A 23,556-nucleotide genomic window follows, 5' to 3' on the forward strand; every position below is an offset into this window, starting at 1 on the left:
AATTTTTGAAAAAACACAAAAGTCGCGATACTTTTTGAATAAGACCTCGTATGTATATATACACACATACATACATATGCATGGCATCTATACACCTTCAGGATAACTATGAAGCCCTTGGCCTGCGGTATCTATACAAATTCATGATAACTACAAAGTTCTGGATGTGCATTATACAGGTGCTTGTTATCGATGGGAAAATATGGTAATTATGTATTTGCTTCTGTAAGTCGACAAGCATGGCTACAGTTATATCAAAATGACAATGTGTTATTTTTATGCAACTATTGGAATGTGAAATTTTCACTTTGATGTGCCACACTCATCTGCAGTTTGACCTGGCAAAATCATAAGAATCCAAAAATCCAGGATTGTAGCAAGATCAATTTGGTGTAATTTAGCATTGCAGTTGTGTTATGTGAATGATTGTTAACATTTTTCTTGAACTGTTGACTTTTTAATGCATTTCAGTTATCATTCTAAATTATATTATTTTCTGAATTTACAGAAAGCTCGTGAGCCATTCCTGCTGTTCATGCTAGAGGAGATAAAGAAAATGGCCTATTTCTTTATATCAGTCATGCTGAAAAGCGACACAAGCCCTGGCTTAGGGATTTTACCTTGCCATTTTAAGGTGTTTCCTGAGCCTTCCTCATCCAGAGAGGGCCAGGGAGTCAGAGTACTTTTCGTGAATAAGCTTCTAAATGATGACCTGCCGGAGAGGCTTCTTCAAAATTTTGTTGATTGGTTGTGGGACACTGATAAGAGGCTCCTAGAGATGGTACTGGTTTTCTATTATTAAATGAAAATAATACCAATTAAATGCAATTATATTCTGTTATTCTTGTCTTCAGCTTTTGCTATACTTACCAGGGTTAAAGGTACAACATCATTGTCAAATTTAGTAATGATATTTTGTTGATTTGATTAACATTTTCCTTATATTCAAATACCGTCATTATATATTTCCATTATTGCTTCCTGGAAAACAGGTTCATTAGTGAGTGAATAACAGTGAATGTTTACCTTTTTGATTAATTGCATAATATTTCTATGAATTTCTGTCACCAGACTCTCAAATTTGGTGTAATAGGGAGGAAAAGGTGTGGAAAGGGAAGGTGGGCAGTGGGTATAGTCAGGATATCAGGGGAAAATGAAAGAGAGAAGTTCCTAGAGTTTTCCCGCTTGGTTTTGTCAAAGTCTGATGAAGGTGTGGTTAGAGTTAAACTGTTAAATTAGGGTTGAACTGGGTGTTTGTATCATTGAGCGGGCTGTAGAAATGAGAGCTTGAAGTAGCTGTATCAGGTTTTGACTGCAGGGGTGGGATGTGGGAAGGGGATTACTTAAGAACCATTATGTTGGCTCAGATTTGGACTTTGATGGATAGTATATCAATTTGAAGGGAATGTAGTATTGAGATAGTGAAGTTGTCTTTAAGTTTTAGTGTGTATATCTGAGTGAGAGAGGGTATGGAAGACTGGGAGAGGAGTGATAGAACTCTGTATGAAAATTGTTGGTTATTGGTTGATGTTGATTCTAGGTCTAGAATGTAAGAATTAATGAATAGAAATGGTTAATTGTTAATTACTAGTTTGTTCTAGTAGGTTCTTAGATCGTGACTTTGGTAGAGAAATTCAAATACCAAGGCAGTAAATATTATTATTAATTTTTGTGGTGGGCATTGGCCTGCTTGTGCTCCTAGCTGGTTCTTTGTTTCGGCTCTTCAAAGCTAAGAGCACTCTTTATGGGATAATAGAAATTTTAGTTTGAAAAATTTAAAATTTGTGTTTTACTATGCTATCCCATGAGAAGAATTCATCTTTCTGAAATGTATAATATCGTATTGAACATATATACAGTTTTTATATTGTGCATAAATATATTGGTCTTACATAAAATATTTTCTGATAGGAAAATCCTTAAATCTGAAATTTATTACATCCATTTTTTTACATTAGATCATGGAAAAAATCCTAAAGCTACTGGCCAAGTGCATGAAAAGGTTCACGATACTGGATGTCTTTTACAATAAGCCTGCAACGGCTCTACTCAGACTCATAGAGTTAAGATGTGGTCCTGATGGCTGCCGAGTGATATGCGATCTCTTATGCAAGTTGGTAAGTAGATTTTTTTATGTTCCTTGAACTTCTCTTTAGTAGTAGCTAAAGCCTTTGTCTGAAGTCTTGAAATTAAAACTTGCTCAAAAGTAATTCCACTATGTTCATTTTAAATTCCTTTTCTCACATCAATGTATTTATTTGTTTTGGTAATAGTGGTGTACTAAACAATATTGTGTGTGAACTGTTCACACTTCCTAATGAGAAAGAGTATTGGTTCATTAGTGGAGCAACTGTTTTGAAGTTGAATTGAAACACTATAAAAAGGTAATTTGTAATATTTTCATAACCTAATGTCATTTTTGTAAATTGATATGGTCATGGTATGTGAAATTATTCTCTCAGATATGGGGATGATGAAATAATTCTCTTACGTAGTATCTGACTTAAAATTCTTGTTTTTGAAGTAATTATTAAAGATTAGGGAATTTTTAGTACGTTAGCCAGTTGTGCCAGTAGGTAATTTTAGCATCAGGAGCATATAAAATTTTATTTGAGTGATCATACCCTTTATTTAATTGAGTGATAATACCCTTTATTTAATTGAGTGATCATACCCTTTATTTGACACCTTTGTGATTGTGGTCATGCACTTTGCTAGGGAAAAGGGTCTCTTGCATGCATATTAGCCATCCCATGAACTGGTATGCTAACATGGTGGAGAACCTGGTTTGTATGTTCCAATTAACTCTAGAGATCTCTTGCCAGAGGTAATGATAATCTCTTGTGACAAAGTCGCCCATGCTATAGGGTAGGAGATAGGCCTAAGGTAGTCAATGCAGTATTTGTTCCTTGGCGAGATGGCTGCAAAGGTGTCTTTATCCCAGTGGGGAACCAATAATGTTTTCACATCACGAACATTTCAGGAAGGCAATGGGAAACCATCTCTTCATCTGTTTTTTTTTCATGGGCAGTAATATGGGCGTTTTAAATGGAAAATCGATGGAGTAGAACTTGGTTTGAAAAATTTGTAAGTAGTGTGGAATTATTCTAGTTCTTCAACACATTTTGGGAGAAATGTATTAAAGGGCATATTTGTTGAATCAGTTGAAAATTTGATATTTGAATGAAGAATATGCTATGGCAACTGGGAACTCTCTGGGAGGATGACCTTAATGTTGATGCAAGGCTAACTTATGCATTCTTTAGTACATAGGTCATGTTGGCCCTGGTAAAAATCAGAACTATAATGGGAACAATTTCAGTGATACCAGTAGTTAGGGGGATTGAGATGGTGCGGTGGCTATCGTACCCGCTTCCCACCGAGAGGGCCCGAGTTCAAATCCTGGCGGTGTTGACTATTTTTCAGTGGTATCTCGATCCCTACTTGAGGTGCTTTGTGGAGGGCACTTTGAGTGAGTACGCCGTCCGTCGGATGGGACGTTAAGCTGCAGACCCCTTGGTGCCTTTCGTAAAGAGCAGGCCAATGCCGGCGCCGGGTTTCTCTCCATCCTTCATCCTTTTCTGTCCATCCCTAATGGCGCAAATGACCAGCTGAGATCATTTGCATCATTGGCAAGACATGTGGCATGCAAAAAACAACTACAAACAATCAAACAAAAAATACCCCCTCAGTTCCTGAATACTTTGGGAGAAAGGGTAGTATGTTTGTTAGGGAACTCAGGAATAAGAATGGGAATCAGAGAATCAGTGACAGCACTGATTAATTGTGACAAATACAGGAATCAACCCAATGGTATGCGCATAGTGCTTAGCAGTGAGAGAGGCTATTCTCTTCAGTTGCTATTGCATGAAATCCTTGCCCAACTGAGTTGATGGCATTATAAAGAAGAATGGGACCACGAATGTTAGCATTTGGGCATGGCATTTTAAGTTGATTTAAAGATCAGGAATTTTAAAACATCCACTCAGAGCATTGGTTAAAATAGAATGTATAATCTAGATTTGTGTGAAGTTAGATGGAAAACCATCACAAAAAGAGATAGTTAAAGAGTTATTTATAATGCGAGGCAGGAGAGTAGTGGCTATATAAATGAAAAGGACACTGGGTAGAATAGTGACTATAGAGCAGGTAAGTTCATAGAATATTTGGTAGATATTTTGGCGATAGGGTAAGGGTGCAATGAAGGGAGGTAGGAGAGCATGGGATAGGCATTAGGAATTTTTGAGAGATGAGATAATTGAGTTTTATGGGAGGAAGTGTTAGATAATATCTAGCTACTTCTTCTAATATCCTTGGAGGCTTAGGTAATGCCAAGGAACTCACCTAGTGTTGATTCGATTACATTGTAACTAGACATGCCTGTAGAGACAATGCCATCAGCGCTCTCAGATTCTTAGGGGTGGGTGCACATTTGGATTATGATTTTATTTTAAAGAAATTTAATTAAAAATATGCGTTTGGAGTTTTGAGAAAATTCAAAGGTTGAAAGCTTCTCAATACTAGAATAAAGGGGTGCCTGAAAATACTTAAACCTATACCGATGAAAGGATGGCAACTGTTGAGGAAAGGTGAATAGAAGAGTATAAAAAGATCAGCTTAAGGAATGATAGAAGCTGTTAACAGAATTAGGAAGCCATGAGCCACCATATGCTATGGCTATGAGGTTAGATAAGAAAAGATTAGGTGGAGTGTTATTACAGAGATAGAGAAAATAATCCCGAGAGAACTAAATAACAGACTTAGTTGAAAAACTAATTGGGCCGAGATAATGTGGTGAAATGAACAGGGTAAGAATATGAATGAATTTCAAAGACAGGTAAAAGTTGAGTCACAGTATAACAAGTTTACGTAGTAATGGGAAAACTGTACTGACCAACAGATAAGACCTTTACTATTGAATTTGGAAGCAATTTAGCAAAATTGGAAAGTATAACGACTTAATGGTAAAAAGATTGAACCAGCCAAAACCTTGTTGTAGTAGATTTATGACGTGTAAGACATGGATATGCCAAAATGCAGGTTTTTTCAATGAGAAAGGCAATGTATGATTTATGATGACAGGATCCCTAGTGAATCTATTTATTTAAATTATAGTATAATTTCAGTATCAAAAACCAAATCAGGATTTCAGAAGGTAGATTTTATTGGCTAGACATAATTATAGTTGTAAATGCAGTAATCCCTAAAAATGACAAGTGGAGAGATTTATGTCTTCAGCATATTCTTCATGCTGGACATCTTAGAGAAATGGCGTAAGAACAATGAATAATTGTATTGTATGATGCAATAATCCTGTGCTTAGTATGATGAAAGGGATCTATCTTCATAAACCTGTGTCAATCTCGAAATGAATCAAATTAATATGAACTTAAAATAGCATTGAGAGAAAAGCTCACATAATATCCTAATTAAATAAAGACAAGGAATTATTATGCAAAAGAGATACATGTTGTTAGATACTGGCCCATTGGAAGAGGAGAGAAAAATAGTAGCAAATGTACCAGCTATATTCTACTGTTTCAGGCTTCACTTCATTGAATTATTTCATATCCATATTAAAAATACTTGGTACTTTACCACAGATTTTTATTATATGGTACAATGCATTTCACCGTCTTGCAGCTTCATTCAGTAAAAATTTTTACCTGATGATGCTGCAAATCGGTGAAACGCGTTGTATCATATAATAAAAATCTGTGGAAAAGTACCTGGTCTTTTTAATATGGGTACTAATTTTAGTTCAGTGTTCCATTTGGGTATTTCAAAAAGGTAAGGGCATTGTGGTGCACATAAGCACGTGAGGAATTTTACATGGTAGACTATGCTAAGTAGAAAGTAGACCTAGTAAAATTGAATTGCAATGTGGAAAACCTAGGAAAGTAATAAAATAGATCTTGAAAATGGTAATTCATTTTTTGCTACCTTTCACCATTATATAAATTGATATTGAAAACAAGGATGAATCTAATTGATTCTAATTTTACATTTGAGATTAATGCCTATTAAATAATAGTTTGACCCTCAGAGAGAAGTGCAGAATATGAAATGAACTGATGATTAAAATGAATGAATTAAAAAGAATAAATTATGTATTTGGCACAATAGACATTTGAATATGTAAATAATAGAGCTGTTAATCTGATGTTTTATTCATTAAGATGGAAATGGATTATATGAGATTGATTAACTGTTGCACTTTTACAGGATTGCTTCTTGCCAACTCCGATCACGGTGTATCCAGGTCAAGAATATGTTGAAACCTCATTCTTTGGGGCATTTTTAATGGGGTCAGTATTTCCTGATGACTCACGGCTGGTGGCAGCATTCTACCTGGCTGACAAGAAGAGAGTCATGAGCAAAGATAATTTGACTGATAATGTCAGATTAATCCTGGAATACTCCCGTGTAAGAAATCTTTTTCCTTAAAAGGTTTTTATTCATAATGAATGATCCAATTTAAAGATGATATGAATTTTCAGTCAATGACTAAAAAGTTTTTTGAGGTAAACTGTTATATGTAAACTGTGTATCTTGAGAAGCATCAAAAATAAACTTTGCAGTTTAGGGGGTATGATATTTAAGAATATGGTACATGCATGTATAAATTTTACATCGGTGCTTAAAATTTGAATTCAACCATCTTTAATATTGATAATTGGTTTCAGATTTTGATGCACAAGATTTTCCATGAGATGGTAGTAAATGCCCCATCAAGAATGATGACTTTGGCTTTTGTACGCAACATGCTACATTTGAACCACAGAAGGGTTCAATTACAATCCTTTCCAATGGATTATGCTGGAGATGGATTTATGTTGAACTTATTTTCAGTCCTCCAGCAACTCTGTGTAAAGGTAAATTCTTTTGAGAGTTGTAATTGGCACATTAGATTTTTCGATACTATTTGGATTTTTTTTTCTATTTTTGCTTTTGAATGAAAATGTGATTGAATCCACCTAACTTTACAGATTAACCTGGAGAAGGTGGACCCATACTATTTATACCATAAAGATAAGATGGTAGATATAGACAATGAAACGCGGTTGAAATTTTCAATAACGGAGGCTGAAAATTGGGCCAAAGAGCACTGTAAGTTGAACACAAGTTTTTAATAGAATTCTGTGAAATCCATCAATGCTTAGGAATCACTTATATTGGATTATGTTAATTATCTTTTAAATTTTTTTAATTGCTAAAAAGTTTACCAACATGCCATTTTGACATATTTTCGATTGCTGAAGAGGAAGTAAACAAAGAAAAAGTAGAAAAAATTGCCTGGACAGGGAGCAACAGAATTCTCATTGCTCCTGGGATTTAATGAAAGACTAATGGCATGAGTTTGCATTAATACTGGGAATACTCACAGTAGTGTTTAATGGGGCTCCAATAGTTTAAGTCATATTATACTCTGGACTACTGGGTACTGGATTTACATCCTGAGGTCCTGGAATCAAATCCTGGTGGTGGCAGAATTTTTCAGAGATTTCTCAATTGTCAATAAGTGGAATGTACAGTCCGTAATATGGCATGTTAAATTGTTTAGCCTTTGGTGCCTTCAGTTAAGAGTAGGCTAGTGTCAAAGCTGGGTTTTTTCTCCACCCTTCCCTCTCTCACGTACTGAAAATCCTCCCCCTCCCAAATTACCCACTTGCCCATAGTTTTGCAAATGACCTCAGCTTTCACTTCTCCTTGGTTACACGGACATTATTGTGTCAACTCAGTTTGAGCATCAAAACAATATTAATGCTTCACATTTAAACCTATTTTTTAATCTATTTTATTGCATATCATTTAATTGCATTGCATTTTCTGCATTGCAGTTGCAGGGCAGAAAGAGGACTATTATCCAACGTTTTCGTCACATTGTTGGTTTTTGACAGTTAGGTGTGCACACTTGGCTATTAGTCCAATTTTGAGGAAAAGTGACAAAACCATCCGTACAATATTTGATTTGCGCCGAATGGTGAGTACTTAGTTCACCATTAATTAAAAATATGATGCTTTTAATGTATTGTAATTTATTAATATGATGTTTTTTATGAATATTATAGATCCTAGATCTACAAGGAACGGAGCCTATATGGAGAAATCAGCCGTATGCCAATAGAAACAGAGAGACGCTTCGTATGTGGCGTGAGGAATTACAGGTGTGTGTGAGCAGATGCCCCAGGAGAAGTTTTATTGTTCTGGGTTGATAATCGCTTTGGGATGTTTGATACTGATTTCTCATATAATTATTTTCTGCCGAGATTTACAGTGAATTAAGATGTTTCGATGAAATAATTAGTCAAAAAAATCTGGCACTGAGTTCTAAGTTTGAATCCTGAGTATGACAAATAATTTTTTGCTGGGGAAATTTTTTCTCAGTTTTCTAAAATGAAGTTTTTCAAGCTCCTAGATGTATTCTTGAAAATGTACACTAAATAGAAAAATAAACTCATTATCAGAAGTGAAATGGCAAAATGAGTAATGAATTCCATCATTAAATCTGCATGGTTTTTATAGGAAATGTTTTCAGTGCTCTGTTGTCATTTTCCCCTATGGCAGTAATTGTTATCAGGAAAACTATTGATTCCTGCTGTATGTCCTGGAATGCATATAGAATGTTAAATTTCTGAATTTCAAAATTTCATTTCCATGAACTTAATTAAATATTTATAATTTTTTTATTTTTACAGAGGGTGGAGGATGAAAAAATGTGTGCCGATGCGGAGCTGTTGCACGATCATTTGCTAAAACAGCTTCTCGATTTTTACACATCGATGGCTGTGTATATGCTAAAACTGCTAACAACTCCAACAGTGCACCTTTACCCAATTGTAAGCATGGATTTTCATTGAATTGAATTATCAATCAGTCTCAGTGTGATGTGGAAATAAATTTCTGGTGTGATGGACATATTATACAGGATAGAAACAATGGGCACAAATATTTTAAAGAAAATGATCCAGTAGGAATTCCCATGAAAATAAATCAAATGAATGAATGGCTCTGATAATTTATTTCTTATAAGCTGATATGGGCTACTCTTTTCATTATTTGCTCACATTAATCTTAAGTTTCAGCATAATAAACATCAACCATGCATGAACTTATTTCTTCTCTCTCATCTGCGAGGATTTTCTTGCTGCATAAGGGGGGAAAATTTTTGCAAGTTTGAACATACTGAATTATGACATGGGGATCTTTCTTTTCCACGGCTTAATACCACAGTCAAAATTTAGTAAAATAAGTGTGAGTTACTTTTTGAATATTTATTTCAAATGTACAATTGTATTTACTGCTTACCAAAGTGAATAGTGGAATTATCTGTAAATTAAATCTTGCTTTGAAAAAATTGTTTTAAAGTTCAATGCTATTTCAGAGGAATGTTGGGGCATAGCCATTGTTGTTTGGAAGCAGAAGCTTCTTCTTTGACTGAGAGGCCCTTTAACATGTGAAGTATGTCTAAAATAATGTAACTAAATGTAGGAGTTTATTATTTTCTTGTGGCAGTTTTCTAATTTGATAGAGCATAAATTTTAAATTCTGTGCTTTATTATGAAGTCTGATATATGAACTTATCATAATTGGAATTAATATATTTGCAATAACATTTCAGCCGACCAGATTTCCCCGGATATGGCAGTATTTGCAGCTTGGTAATGATATGGGTGGGGACAGTGATGATTCAGATGCTGGGAAATCTAGCTACATGCAAGATACACCATGGGTAGCCCAGACAGCTTCAACATCCAGTATGGGGGTCACAGTTTCAAGTGTACCTCTGCCAACCTCAGCTCCACCAGAATTTTATGCCCTGCCAGAATTCTTTGTTGAAGATATAGCAGAGTTTCTATTATTTGCCCTGCAGTAAGTATTTCACTTTGTAAAATATATTTATTTGTAGTTTAGTGTCGTGTAAAGTATTAGGCTTTTGGGGATTTATTTCTGCTCTGGGGTTCTTTTATTTGCTCACACTTTTGAAGAGAGTATGAAATTGGACAAATAAAAGGAGAGATCAGGGTATTGAAATAAATCTACAGTCATTAGCTATGGATGTCTTTTGTGAATTATTCTTAGGGACTCTCCATCTAATGCATCACAGCCAAAGCTGTGAAGATAAGGTGAAGGAAATGTAATGTTGTGTGGTTATTAACTGAATTTTACAGGGGATAATCCTGGTAGAAAACAAAGTTGTTTGTATATTTTGTTTAAGGGGTGATATTCACAAGTTCATGGTATAGGTAATATTTATTTAATTTGTTAATGTATGCACCGAGTGTTTATAGGATAAAGAGGGAAGCATAGCTGGTTCAGGGTGGAGATAAGAGAGGAGAGTAATTTGCAATTTCTGCATAAATGCTTTAATTTTCTCCTTTAAGATGAAAATAAATTTTGTAAAACAAGAATCATCATTGATTAATGATGTTTGTATAAAAACCTAGCGGTAGGAAAATTTAGAGTACAGAAAACTCTCGTTTATCCATGCAAATGGATGCATGATGAAGCTCAGATAGTCGAAAAATATGGATAACCAAATATAAAAGGTGCAGCGCTTAAATCCTGACAAATTTCAATTTAATTTCCCGCCATATTGTAGTTCCAAAGGAGGTTGCGATAGGCGTTCTTGAAAACTATAGGCATCTAGTAAACAGTCATAATCTCACAATAGCAGAGATTCGAATAGTCGAAAGGGCATTATAGTTTGAAATAGTTCAATTCTTTGGGTACCCCAGATCAACTGTTCACGATATTGTGACTAAGTATAATGCTTTGGGGAAGCCTGGGGAAGGTTTCCCTAATCCGGCAAGGAAATCTCATTCGAGGAAACATAAGCGCCGACCCCTGTATACCTAAATCCGATTTCATTCGTTGTGATTGATATTGATTCCGTGTTTTTAGAAGTGGAAATTACTATTTTTTCCATTTCTATTTGGGTGAAATTATAGTTTTACAAAACAATCATCAACTGAGTAGCAGAACATATTTCCCTCCGAAAGCTAAACCAATCATGTAGCCAGTAAAAACAAATGCCTGGCGAACAATGAATTTTGACCAAGGATCACTGATATGAATAAATGTTTTTTCTTTGTATGACACAGATTAAAATAATGTGGTGTGGATAGTTTGCGACTTATTTGTTACTTAGTAAGCTATCCATTTGCTTGCCTTAAAGGAAAATCAGGAATTCTCAGAGCTAATGAATGCAAGTGATGCAATAATGGGTAAGTGCAGATAGCACCAAAATGTTTAAATTAAAATACTAGGTGTAAGTGAGGGAAGACTAACTTAGCTGATTTCACTACAATAATTATTTTTCGTGACTGTGGAGTTGTCAAAAAACAACATCACCACAACCTGATGATGTTGCCTTGCAACAAAATCATTGTCATGAAAAATAAAAATTCAAGTGGAATCTGCCAAGTTAGTCTTCTCTCATTTATCCCTAATATGAAAGACTTTGACCTAATGACACCTGAGACAGTGTCTTGAATTAAAATATCAAATACTGTGACTCCCTTTGATTTTGTGCAATTAAAAACTTTTAAGAAAGCCATGGTATTTCAAACTTGTACTTTTAAATAAGTACTTCCAAGTTTGAAGCCATATAATTATCTTTACGAATGTAATTTTATTAAAATGTGGGTGTGCTAGGAAAAGAGCAGCATGGTTAATTGAGATTTCACTGTAACTCAATATTTCATTATTTGATAAGTTATAATACTATTTTATTGTCACATGCTCTTTTTCATGAAGGATTCTACTACAGTTGGATCTTTGAAAGCATTATTGTATGATATCAACGGAAAGTTTAGGGAAATACTTTGAAACATGCGAGAACATGATGATTCTTTAATGTCAATACAAAGTACAATAGTAAATTAATGCCTTATAATACTTGAAAGTTAATAGAGGTACATACAATACAGAATTTGTAATTTAAAATATTATTAGTGATTGAAAATAAAAACATTTTTAGATTTCATAAAAACATAGTGAAGGTATCAGGGAGTAGCTGGAAAAAGGTAATTCTAAATGCATGTACATAAGCCTGTTTTGTTATCTTGTACTATTGTTTAACCTTATAAAAAAACTATTAAATCCTTTTCCCAGAGACCAAAAATGAATTAGATAAAATCATTGTATCCAAAGTGTAACTTCCTAGTGAAACTCTTTCCTGGAGAACTCTAAGCTCTATAGTTAGTAAGAAGAAAAAAAGCCAATCATGCTATCAAAGATAAGGCAAGAGAATGATCAATCCACCCAAGAAAAGATTGAGGAAAAACCATGAGATTAAATGAAGGGTGAACAGTATGTTTAGACTGAGAATGAAGGTAGCTTAGCTACTGTCATATTTGATTGCGAGATAGAAAGGTAATAAACGGAATTAAAATTAAATAATAACGTGGGGAGATGTTACATCCCCACAGAACTACTTAAGGATTTAGGAAAACTAGGAATTAAAGAATTTGTAATGGGATAATTCTTAGTATTTATGAGGGAGGAAAACTTCATCAGTTCTGTGTTAGTTCCAATCACAAAAAAGGGAAAGGCAACCATATGTGAGAACTATATATATAATAGGATGGTAACCTGATGATGACTTTGTAAGTCGAAACCCGGGTTGTGTTTAATAAAAAACATATGTGGAATAACCAAGTATTTATTTTCTGAAAAGGGATATGTACATAAATTTGATGTCGCATTCAGAGAAGGTGGTACTATTGATCAGCAATTAGAGAATGTAGAGGAAAGGAAAGGATTACTTAATGGATGATCAGTTTCGGTTCAGAAAGGGTATAGGTATGCATGATGCCATGATAACAATGAAGCCACTAATAGAAAGGAACATAATGTTATATGCAGGATATTTATTTTGTAGATGTCAATAAGGCATTTGATAAGATTTTATTGGGTAGAATTAATGAATTTATTACAGAATATGGGAGTAGGCTAATTGTATTGGCAAACTATTGGCAGCCTGTACATTTCTAAGACAGCTTACATGGACAATTGGCTCTTTTTATATTCAACTGTCTTCTGATGCTGTATATGCAATTGACTCTTGAGTGTCAGTCATCCATGTATAATTACCATGCCTGTTTCTAAGTATATGTCGTATACAACCTCTGCTACTTATAATGACTTCGTTTACACAAGACTTTTCTTTGGCGTTAGGTGTCTGCAGGGCCCATTAGTAGTAGTAATTAGGGAGGTGACTGACAGCAGATGTTATTTGCTCCAGATGAGATGTGGGTTATATGGTAAAGGTAGGGTATACAGGAAATGGAGGAAGGGTGGACAGAAACCCAGCATCGACATTAGCCTACTCTTAACAAAAGGCGTCAAGGGGTCTACAGTTAAAAATCCCATCCAATGAACGGCATATTCTCCACACAGCACCCCTAGTAGGGATCAGGATACCACTGAAAAATCTGGTCACTATCAGGATTCAAACCTGGATCCTTGGGGTGGGAAGCCTGTCCATCACACCATCCTGATCCCTGCAGGGATTTTGCCATATCCAACCTTTCCTAAAAATGGCTAAGGCACTCACGGTTTTTATGAATACAGTGAAATTTAGTAGACAATGGCTTATATTCACCAACATGCATCGTAACCTCCTCATTAAGAATCTGGCCTACACATTGCTGTGAACAATGTTCTACTTGTAGTCATATTGCTAAACCATTGCTATAAATTTGTATTGATCAGGCCCTTCATCATTTGTTTTGTAGACAGTGGAATTTGTCTTGCCATTATTCCATTCGCCAACTTTCATTCCTTTCCATGTGCTCAGTCTACTTTCTAGTTATCCAGATATACATATTTAGATGAACCTTTTATCCTTATTAATGTGTGAGGAAGAGGTTAACGAATTAAAAGAATATTCTTTAACTTTGTAACTTTTGCTATCTTAGTCCATGTGCATCATGATTGTTGTATGAAATTTTCCTTCACCTGATATTAGCTTAATCTTCAGTAGGGTTCTTCCATGCATTATCTGTTATGCATCATGTAAACAGTGGAATATCAATGTCTGTCAGCACTCTTGGACTTGCCGTACATTTTACGCAACCACTGGAAATGCATGAGCATCATACATTTATGAATTGTCCTTGTTTTCACCTGAATCAAAGGTCATTACAAACTTCATTACATACCCTATAAATGTGGTACAATTTAGGGAATGGTGGTGGATTAAGAAAATGTTGGCTGCAGTACTTTTTCAGCAAGAAATGTAAGATTTTCATAACTTTTTCCATAGTTGATGACAAGTGATAAATGTAGAAATAATTTACAGGAGTGGTGGATTATGCATGGTTGCTATATAATTATGACGAAAATCATGATAGCTTTTATGAAAGAATTACAAATGTTTGAGGGAACTCGGAAATATGTATCAGACATTTTTCACACAATTTTACACGCCATTTCCCTACAGGGTGGCCTGCATTCTCTGAATTCTTGAAAACTTGGAAATACCTGGAATGGAAAATCCTTGAAAAAAGCTGGAAAAAACCCGGAATCAGGCTGAATAATCTTTTATTACAAAGAATTAATATTTTTACCATCAAAAGAGTTGACAGTAAGAGAAAAAAAATAATTTTTACTGCTTTGCCTATGGTTTTTCTCATAATGTAGTTTGATAGATAGTTATGTGCATGGTTGCAGATGTTACTCTCTTGGTAGCATCACTACCATTATCGAACCCCAAAATTAGAAACTGCCGATAATGCTACCTAATGTAGTAATGCTACAAATTTATATGGCACAATACTTAATCACTATATTGTTGGACAAAAAATGCACAGCTTTTATAAATTCACTTTTTGAGTAATTCCACTAACATGAAATATTTCAAATGTGACAAACCCTCTTTTAACTCCTCAATACTTTTGTATAGTAAATATTGTAATGACATTCTGCAATGGCTAGGGTCGCGGTAGTCCAGGGGTAGACAGTTGGACTACTGACTGACTGACTGGAGGGCTTGGGTTCAATTCTGGGGCAAGCCTGTCTGGGCACCTGCAACTCCACTCAAGCTATGTGATTTTTTGGGTACCAGATCTTCCTAGTAAACCATAACTGGCACAGGGAAAGGAACCAAATTTTACACACCGTCAGGCTTTGTACTGGGTGAAATCACCTACCAAACCAACCTTCGGGTTGGTTACTGTGTTTATGGTTTTTTATCCTGCAATGGAAGCCATTATATATTTTTAATAGAAAATAGTAGTCAAATTTGACTCCTAACAACAAGAAGAACCTGGCATAACAACAGAATTAATAGTGGCCATTCTATTAGGATTTTATTTATTTGTGTTATGTGGATGTTAACTCAAGAAGGACATATGCAACATGGATAATTTTAGGAGCAGAAATCTCATATCAAATTATGGCAGTTGAAAACTGAAAGTCAATGCAATGGCAATCAATAGGTTTGCTTAGATTTTTTTGAGGTAGAATTTTTTCCAGTAAAGAAGTGAATTATTTTTTCTGCCTGAGTTTAAGACTTCTATTACATATTCAGACGTTCACAGTGCCATCCCTATCTGCAAATAATTGACATACCCCTGCTATTCTAATGCATTTGACCAGTTTTAACTTCGATCTATACCTTCTTTTGCTCAAGGGGATAGTATGTAATGATATTGTAAAATACCACTACAATGTTTGTTACAGTCATTACTGATATGCATGATTAATATTTAAGCTATGGTGGCTTTGTTAATTATCATTTGCATTCATTTACTAGTTGATATAATGACATTTGTTTCATATGCTAAATATGTGTGCCACAATAGATTCTTAATTTAAGTGAGAACTTTTTCCCATGGTTTTAGTTCTATGCTAGAAAATTAATTCAATTATAATTTCATTTTATTATTTATAACTATTTTTGCCAGCTAGCTGCTGTTTTCTTAATCAGAGAGTCGTGGCCATCACATATTGAACAGTCCTCGGGATATTATACATACTTTGCTGACAGGGACCTTTCATTTCACAAAAGTTTTTTAACCTCCTGTCTGGACCTTAGAGCATCTTTGTAGAGGGAATAATTTGCATGTGAAATTATTATAAACCTGCTGAATTACTTTTTCTCTCCCACCATCATTGGTCATTATAATAACACAGAGTCACTCATTCCTGGTCACCAATCATATTTTCCCTTTTTATTAAGGCTACTTATTTTGAAATGAGACTTTGGGGACCATAATGTTACTTTTTTATCAATATTAAGAGATTTCGAACTCTTTTTAAGTACAATTTTAAACAAACAGTGCTAACAATACAGAATAGGGTAAATTATTTTGGGTTTAAAAAAATAATTCTGGTGTATGTCCCTGAATGAAGTAAATTATTGCCCTGAAATATTTAATTATTATTATGCAGTTCATTTTATTCATTCCTGCAAATGTATTTGCTCTTACACCCACAAATTCTACAATAAAGAACATTTACCAGTCATACCTACAAAATGTTATTTATTTTGGTGTCAGCATAGCCATCATTATTATTGTCAAGAGTACATTTGAATTAAATGTGCAAGTCCATGGAATTAGTGTTTTTCTTATGTAGCTCAATTGTTGCTTTCACACTATATTTTGCTCGTGTGGAGGACTCCTTTCCATAAAAGCGGCAATTAAATAGTTAAACACATTCTTATATATGTTTCTAACCAGTCTCTGGTTCATATGCTGGATATAACCTTATAGAATCATCATCCTGTGTAATAAACATAAAGAACCTCTCTTATTTAGGCAAACTTTCTTATATAGACAAACAATGCTAAATGCCAGCCGTGTAATCCACTGTGAATGCTGGAGTGCATGAAGTTTTTTTGCCAGTTGTTTAATTGCCAAAAAATGCATGAAATTTTGTCTGTTACATTTTTCCATTCATTTGTGCTTTCAAGTTGATCTGTATTGTATTTTAAATCAGTATACCTTATCTTTTTATTTACAATTATTGCCATTTGTCTTTAATTTACATTTTAACAGTTACATGGAATTTTCCTGTGACTATTATTCCTATGATTAAGCTAATTAATGATATTTTTTCTATGATTTCTATGTTTTCAATTGAGGGAAATTCTTAATGTGGCATATACTTTTCAAATGTCTTGTCATCTTGTTCTGTAATTTGAAAAGTGTAACCTTAATGAAGTTTTTATTCTTTGAATGACAAACATAGAACCTTGATACATGAGATATAAAGTGATCAAGAAAATCTGATTTCATTTTATATAATTTAGATTCACATTGAAAATTATTTCTGTGTGATTCTGATGTAATTTGGAGACAAAGAACTTCAGATGAGACCCCACATTAAGGTGATAATTTTCTGTGCTCTACAGAAATAAATTGCTGTCGCTGACTTGTCTACTGTCATTACTATTTGATAACTGCATAGTCTCTTTTGATTGAATTCTTCCTAGTTTTTTTTACCATAACAAAGAGATTTATTATTGAGAAAATATTTTGCGTATTTATGTAGTTATATTGTATAATAATCATTACCAACTTATTTTTCAAAACCTGTGAAAAAATGGAATATCTAAGTATCAGGATTTTCCTAGCATTTTTGTTTTTGGAAGGACATAAATTTAATTTGATTCACTTGCCTCTTGTTGAAAAACAAAATGATTGTAGCTTCTGGTAAGCCACAGTTTTATAAGTAGGTATTTATTTATTTAAGAATTTATCGTTGCAATTAGGTAATAGGTATTAGGTGCGTACAAAAGTGACGAGGTTCATGGTGTGAGTGCAGTGTTATAGGAAATATGTAAGTGGTAATATGGATACTACTTGTGCTGGTTCTTAATTTTTATGATTTAAAGTTTGAAAGTGTAGATTTAGTGATCATCAATGAGTTCTTCCACAAGTACTCCCAAGATCAGTAATTTATTTGAAAGGTTTCCAATAGTTCTGTATACCATATTGGTTAAATATTAGTTTTCTTTTTTATTGAATTGACTTACTGCTTTTAACTGCTTGATGATTAATTACAATGTAAGGAGGAAATTATTTGGAAGACAATACTAGAAATGTTTAGTGTATCAAAATGAAGTTTTGGACCTTCCATACACAGGATTCACAGTTCAGTTGCCAACCAAGCAGCTGATAATTCACTCTTGGGTTGTATGTAGTGGTCAGTATGCACATTTTACATGCCAGTATGCAGTATTTATTTTTGGGGATTCATGTGGTTTAAGATTTTAATAACTGAAGGTATGTGACACTCTGCAGGTGCATGACCAGCTGACTAGCTAGACTGCTAACACTTAGGCTGGAAGGATACATAAAATAGTATTTTTTTAATGGGCAGTATTTCTAATGCTGTCTGAAGAGGTATTAAATCCTGTGTAATTTTACGAAATCATCTTATTACTGAAAGACATTGAAAAATTAACTGGATATAATGAAACAGAATTGCAATGAGAAAGAGGCCCAAACATCTGCAAAATATAATTATTTTTTGAATGGTAAACGTGAAAAAATTAATTGGGAGCATTCTTGGTTATGGTAAAATTTCATGTAGGAAGGGGAATGGGAGGCAAGAGAGAGGGCTGAGGGGCCACAATTGCTGAACTGTTTTTAGTGGTTTTTTAATGCATATGGCCACTCTTAATTACTCATTTTACTATTTTACGACAAAGTATAAATACTAGTATGTGACTTTTTATTTCTCAAGTGTCCGGTTATAAAATCAGTGTTTTAGTGTTCATGTTAGAATTGTGAATTTGCAAGACCCGGTAGAATAGGAAACCAGATATTCAGTTGAATATAAAACTTCATTGAAGTATTCTCAGATTTATATTTTTAAGGAGACCAGTGAAAAAAGTGTGAAAAATTAATAGGGTTGAAAAAATATATGGAAAGCTGAATGCTAATGTTTTAAAAATTGTCAGGTTTTACATCACTGTGACCAAATCAAATAATTGATAAAAACACCTGCAATTTGTTTATGCAAAAAGTTGGAGTAAATGTTCTCGAGTCGAATAAACCAAAGAACATCTTCGCACAGAAAAAATGTTTTATATTAAATTCAGATAAAATACCGTAGACTATTCATCATTAAACACTCTTGAACTTGACAGAAGAGTTCTGGTTATGATTTCCAAATTATTATGATTTTCAATGAAAAATGTTTTACTTATTCCTTACTCCATCATCACTGTTATCCATTTGTCTGAGGTTATGTAATTCCTAATGATTTTATTGACTTAATTACTTTCTAAATCTGAGGAGGTAGAAATGTGAAAATCTGTGTTTCTAGTCGCTGCTTGGAGGTTACTCTTTCATATTGATGTCAGGGTATGAAGTATGGCTTTATATTTTCTTTGAAAGTTCCCCATATTATTTATGCTTGCATTTTCATAATTTGTAGCATTTCCTGATTTTCAATGTTTTTTACCATCTATCAATTTTATGAAATCTATGTAAAATGACAAATTGAAATAATCTGCTCAACTAAATTGAGCCCAAAAGCTGTAGGGTTAGAGTGAATTTGAAAAAATAAAAACATTCTGACTGAAAAAACTCAAACAGTATTTTGCACAGTTCAGATTTCTTGCTCTTTATTATTTATTTCAAGATCTTTGAAAAGTTTTATCAGTATGCTCCTCAAAAACCAGTTTATTAGTTGAAAATAATTTTAATAAAACTATGTACCTGTTGTATGAATATAAACAATCACATAGCACAAATCTGACCATCTCTGAGGTATTGCATAAAATCAAAGTTCAATGACAAATTTGACGTGTGTACTGCATTGTTTCAAATCAAAGTTAATTGGGTAAAAAAAATGGTCACATTGACTGATTTGTAAACTCAGGGTATGTTTGAGGTTTCAATGTACCCAAAATGGGTCAATCCTCACTGATGACAAGAAAATTCATGCATTATGGCGATGATTGTTTATTCAGTAAACAGTTTATTAATATTTTAACACTTGTGTTAGCCCTTTTTTGTTTTCCAGGGAATAAATCATGATTTACTCACTAAACAATGGTTGAACGTTAGCAAATGTAAATTTAGTATGAGGTGACAAGCTCGAATTTTTTTAACACCTAATGCTAAAACATGGAAGTATATTTAATTACCCAGTAAAATAGGAGCTCTATCACTAGTGTGAACCTTTGATTACTTTTGAGTGTAATATCAAGGGTGCAGGTTTTTTTATGGCCATCACAGTTTACCCTATCACTGATAATGATGTGTGCAGCATCGAAATCATGGTCGTGTGAAGTAATAAATATTTATGTAGAGGTGCAAGGTTTTTTTCTCTACTCTAATCGTTTTGCTAAATTTATGATTGTATATCATATCCATTTTAGTAAAGTTTAGGTCCTACTCTTATTATTGTCATTAAACATATTAGAAAAAAACTCCCGTAGCCAACTTTTTGTTTAATAAGGCTGTCAGATTCTTTGGTCCATTAAAATTTGTATAAGTTGTTGTCAATTTCTTTTTTAATTTTTACAGATTTGCTCCATCTGTCATGATGGACTACATTGATGAGCCAATGATCAGGTGGCTGCTGGTGATGGTCTGTTGCCCTCATCTTGTGAGGAGCCCTTATTTGGTTGCAAAGCTGGTCGAGGTCCTTTTCGTAATGTGTCCAGATGTCCTGGTTCATGTGAGGCCTCTCTTCATGAGAGTGATATCCCACCCTATTGCCCAGATACATCTTTCTGCTTGTCTAATGAAGTTTTATGCTGGTAAAGTATTCCTTTACATGTGTTTTCTTTGGTTCTTTGTGTTTTATTTTAATGCTCTTCCCTACATTATATAGGTAGTGATGATGAGTGGTGTAAAGTGTGTATCCATTGGGGTTGAGAGGCATGCATGATTTGATATATTGTTGCCCTTTCATAATCTTGAGTTGTTTATACTGACTTACTGGCCAGTAATGGATCTCATAAATTCAGAGTAGAGTTTTAAAATTGTAACAGTGTGTGATATTTGCTCTAGCTTGTTGCTAGTGTCCCCCAAGTTGATCCTGTAGGTCAAGTTACATAGGTCGAATTTCTGTACAATATTGCATTTGAAAAACTATCCACCCGGAGGATGAAAAGATATTTGATTGTCTGGAAGGGCTCATAAAGCATTTTTGTCTTTGAGATTAAATATTGTTCCTCCTCTGGATTTAAACTCTCTTAGGCACCTTTATTCCAGCTTTTATTTACAGTTATGTGGTTTTGCTGACCAATTTCATCTTGTTCTCAATTTATGTAGTAGTGCTCTTCTGCTATAAACAATCATACCTTCTCACTATTATTTCTTTTGAATGTTGATTTCCTACATCATGTGGGGAAAGTAAGTAATTCTTTTACAGACGTTCTTATTATTCTCATGTGATTTCCAAGACAGCATGCAAGCAATTTTTTATGTCAGTTGTACAGAGGCTTGGTCTATGTGACATTGCCTTCAGAAATTTCATCTTTATTGCTCCATTTATAAGAGGAATGAATCTTTTGAGTAAGCTATTATATTCCTGAATTTGAAATTAATGAATGTGGCCAGGAATAATGGAGAAATGTTTGCAGGAGGAAGATATGGCAAAAATATCACTTTAGGAAAATTTGTTGTGTTGGAGAAATATGCTCCCTCCTTTATAGCTTTCCTCTAACACGTACACAATGATATTCTAATCCTGTTTTTTTCCAGTCATGCAATTCTACTTATTTGGCAGTTTTTTGGGGGTAAATTATTTTTTGGGAATTAAATAATGGATGCCTGTAAAGCAATATTCTTAGTCTCCAATAAGTTAGTCTATCAAAAAAATATGGATGTCCAGAAGACTGTATGTCCCAGTTCATGTTATTAATGTGGCAAAATGCCCTCATGTGCCCCAGATATGAGCATCGATTGAGTCTACTTTATAGTTATCTATTGAGCAATATTTCCATGTTGATGTAGTAATTTTTCAAGTATCCTTGTAATGACATGGTGTGCTCTAAGCCTACTAAGGAGACTACTTTAACCCAACCTTGACTGTTTCTTGGCTAAAATGTGTTGTCATTAATTTATTCATTAGCCTCCTTGTTTGTTGTCTAAATTTGATCTTGGGGGATCTCATCAATGGACTTAAAATTTGCGTTTCTATTAAATACTCATTTCTTGAATATTTGCATAAATGAGAGTTTCTATGAAAAATATACACACTTGATTTTGATATGAGGTCAACAGGTAAGAAGCTGATAGCCAGATGACTCATGAAGCAGGAGAAAGACTTGATGAGTCAATAACCTGATAGGTGAATTATGTGAATGTACAAAAACATAGTAACATACAATTAATATCACAACAATGGAAAATGGCAGCAAATAAATTCAGGCAAAAATAAGGAAAAAATTACTCTAAAGAGAAATTGTCCTTATTCTTAGGCTTTTATTTCACTTCTTTGGACCCAATAAGTGAATCAGGGACCACATGTTAATGACATCTAAAAATTAAGGATTTTCTAAATTTTTGTGTAACCAATTTTTTTGGTTTCTTTACTAGTAGCTTGAATTTAACAAACTAATCTGAAAAATCACCGCTAAAGCTCATATTTCCATTGGTGACCACTATGATGTTAGTGATAGATGTCAGCATAAAACCTGCATTTGAGAACAAAATGATACAGATATCATAGTCACATAGGAGTCACATCACTGTCATGTCTTAATGAATGGTAAAGGCCCTAAAATACCTGTTCGTCTTCTCTAAGAGTTTTTGCAGTGGTAACTTTTGCGAGGATAAAACTGGCAACTTTACAAAGATTATTCTCTGGTTTTAGGTATAAGCTTGTACCTGCACTAGTGTGATAACTCATAGAATTCATAAAAGAAAATGCATGCCACTCATCAGCGCAGCCATACAACAAACAGGATTACTCTGATTGAATGCAATATTTTACTAGATTTCACTTTTTTAATCCACTAAATTTTCTAAAATAATTTGGCTTGTATCACAGAAATGTAAGTCCATATTTGTGCTATGTATGCTCACAAATAAGGCTTGGTCACAAAATTTATTGCATTATTATGGTTTTAATTTCTAAACACGATTGGACGAATGGCTCCCCAGGGAATAGCTTCCTTTATATTCTTTTGTGGTAATGACTTCCATATTTTCTCAGTTATGAATTGATATTTTTTGTCCCCATTAGTAATGAAAAGATAATCCCTTGGCCTAATTTTGAGCCTCAGAATAAGTTTTTCAAGGGCTATGAAATGTATCATAAAGAATAAAAGTTGGTATCATTTTTCATTAAATTTAAAATAAGTTTCAATTAAAGCTATTAGGATAGTTATTGTTTGTTTTTGTTTATCCAATTGCCTGGTTAAATTAAAATTTGGTATGTAAATTAAACAGATGTTTACTAGTAATTTGAAGCCTGATTTTATAGCTCTACTGTGTGAATACCTATAATGTAAATAGAGACTTGTTCTCCAACAATTAGGCCATCACTGCGAGCTGCAGCTTGTCTGATAAGGAGCAGAGAAACATTACAATCAATGTTGTTAATTAATAAAAAAAGGATTGAATGAAAAGTATT

The 23,556-nt window shown here is 33.9% G+C and overlaps 1 protein-coding gene across 1 annotated transcript in view; it reads left to right on the top strand.

Moving 5' to 3' along the window:
• The window catches only part of Ube4B (Ubiquitination factor E4B), a 70,568-nt gene that overhangs the window by 25,125 nt on the left and 21,887 nt on the right, over nt 1-23,556 (top strand). The window contains exons 7-16 of the mRNA XM_071583259.1: nt 509-781; nt 1,959-2,117; nt 6,226-6,426; nt 6,687-6,875; nt 6,990-7,110; nt 7,842-7,984; nt 8,073-8,168; nt 8,700-8,840; nt 9,623-9,873; nt 20,496-20,731. Of these exons, the coding sequence (XP_071439360.1) occupies nt 509-781; nt 1,959-2,117; nt 6,226-6,426; nt 6,687-6,875; nt 6,990-7,110; nt 7,842-7,984; nt 8,073-8,168; nt 8,700-8,840; nt 9,623-9,873; nt 20,496-20,731 (1,810 nt within the window). The remainder of the gene's footprint in view (nt 1-508; nt 782-1,958; nt 2,118-6,225; nt 6,427-6,686; nt 6,876-6,989; nt 7,111-7,841; nt 7,985-8,072; nt 8,169-8,699; nt 8,841-9,622; nt 9,874-20,495; nt 20,732-23,556) is intronic.

Source organism: Hetaerina americana, unplaced genomic scaffold (genome assembly GCF_022747635.1).
Source record: "Hetaerina americana unplaced genomic scaffold, ioHetAmer1.1.p SCAF_13, whole genome shotgun sequence".
NCBI lineage: Eukaryota > Metazoa > Arthropoda > Insecta > Odonata > Calopterygidae > Hetaerina > Hetaerina americana.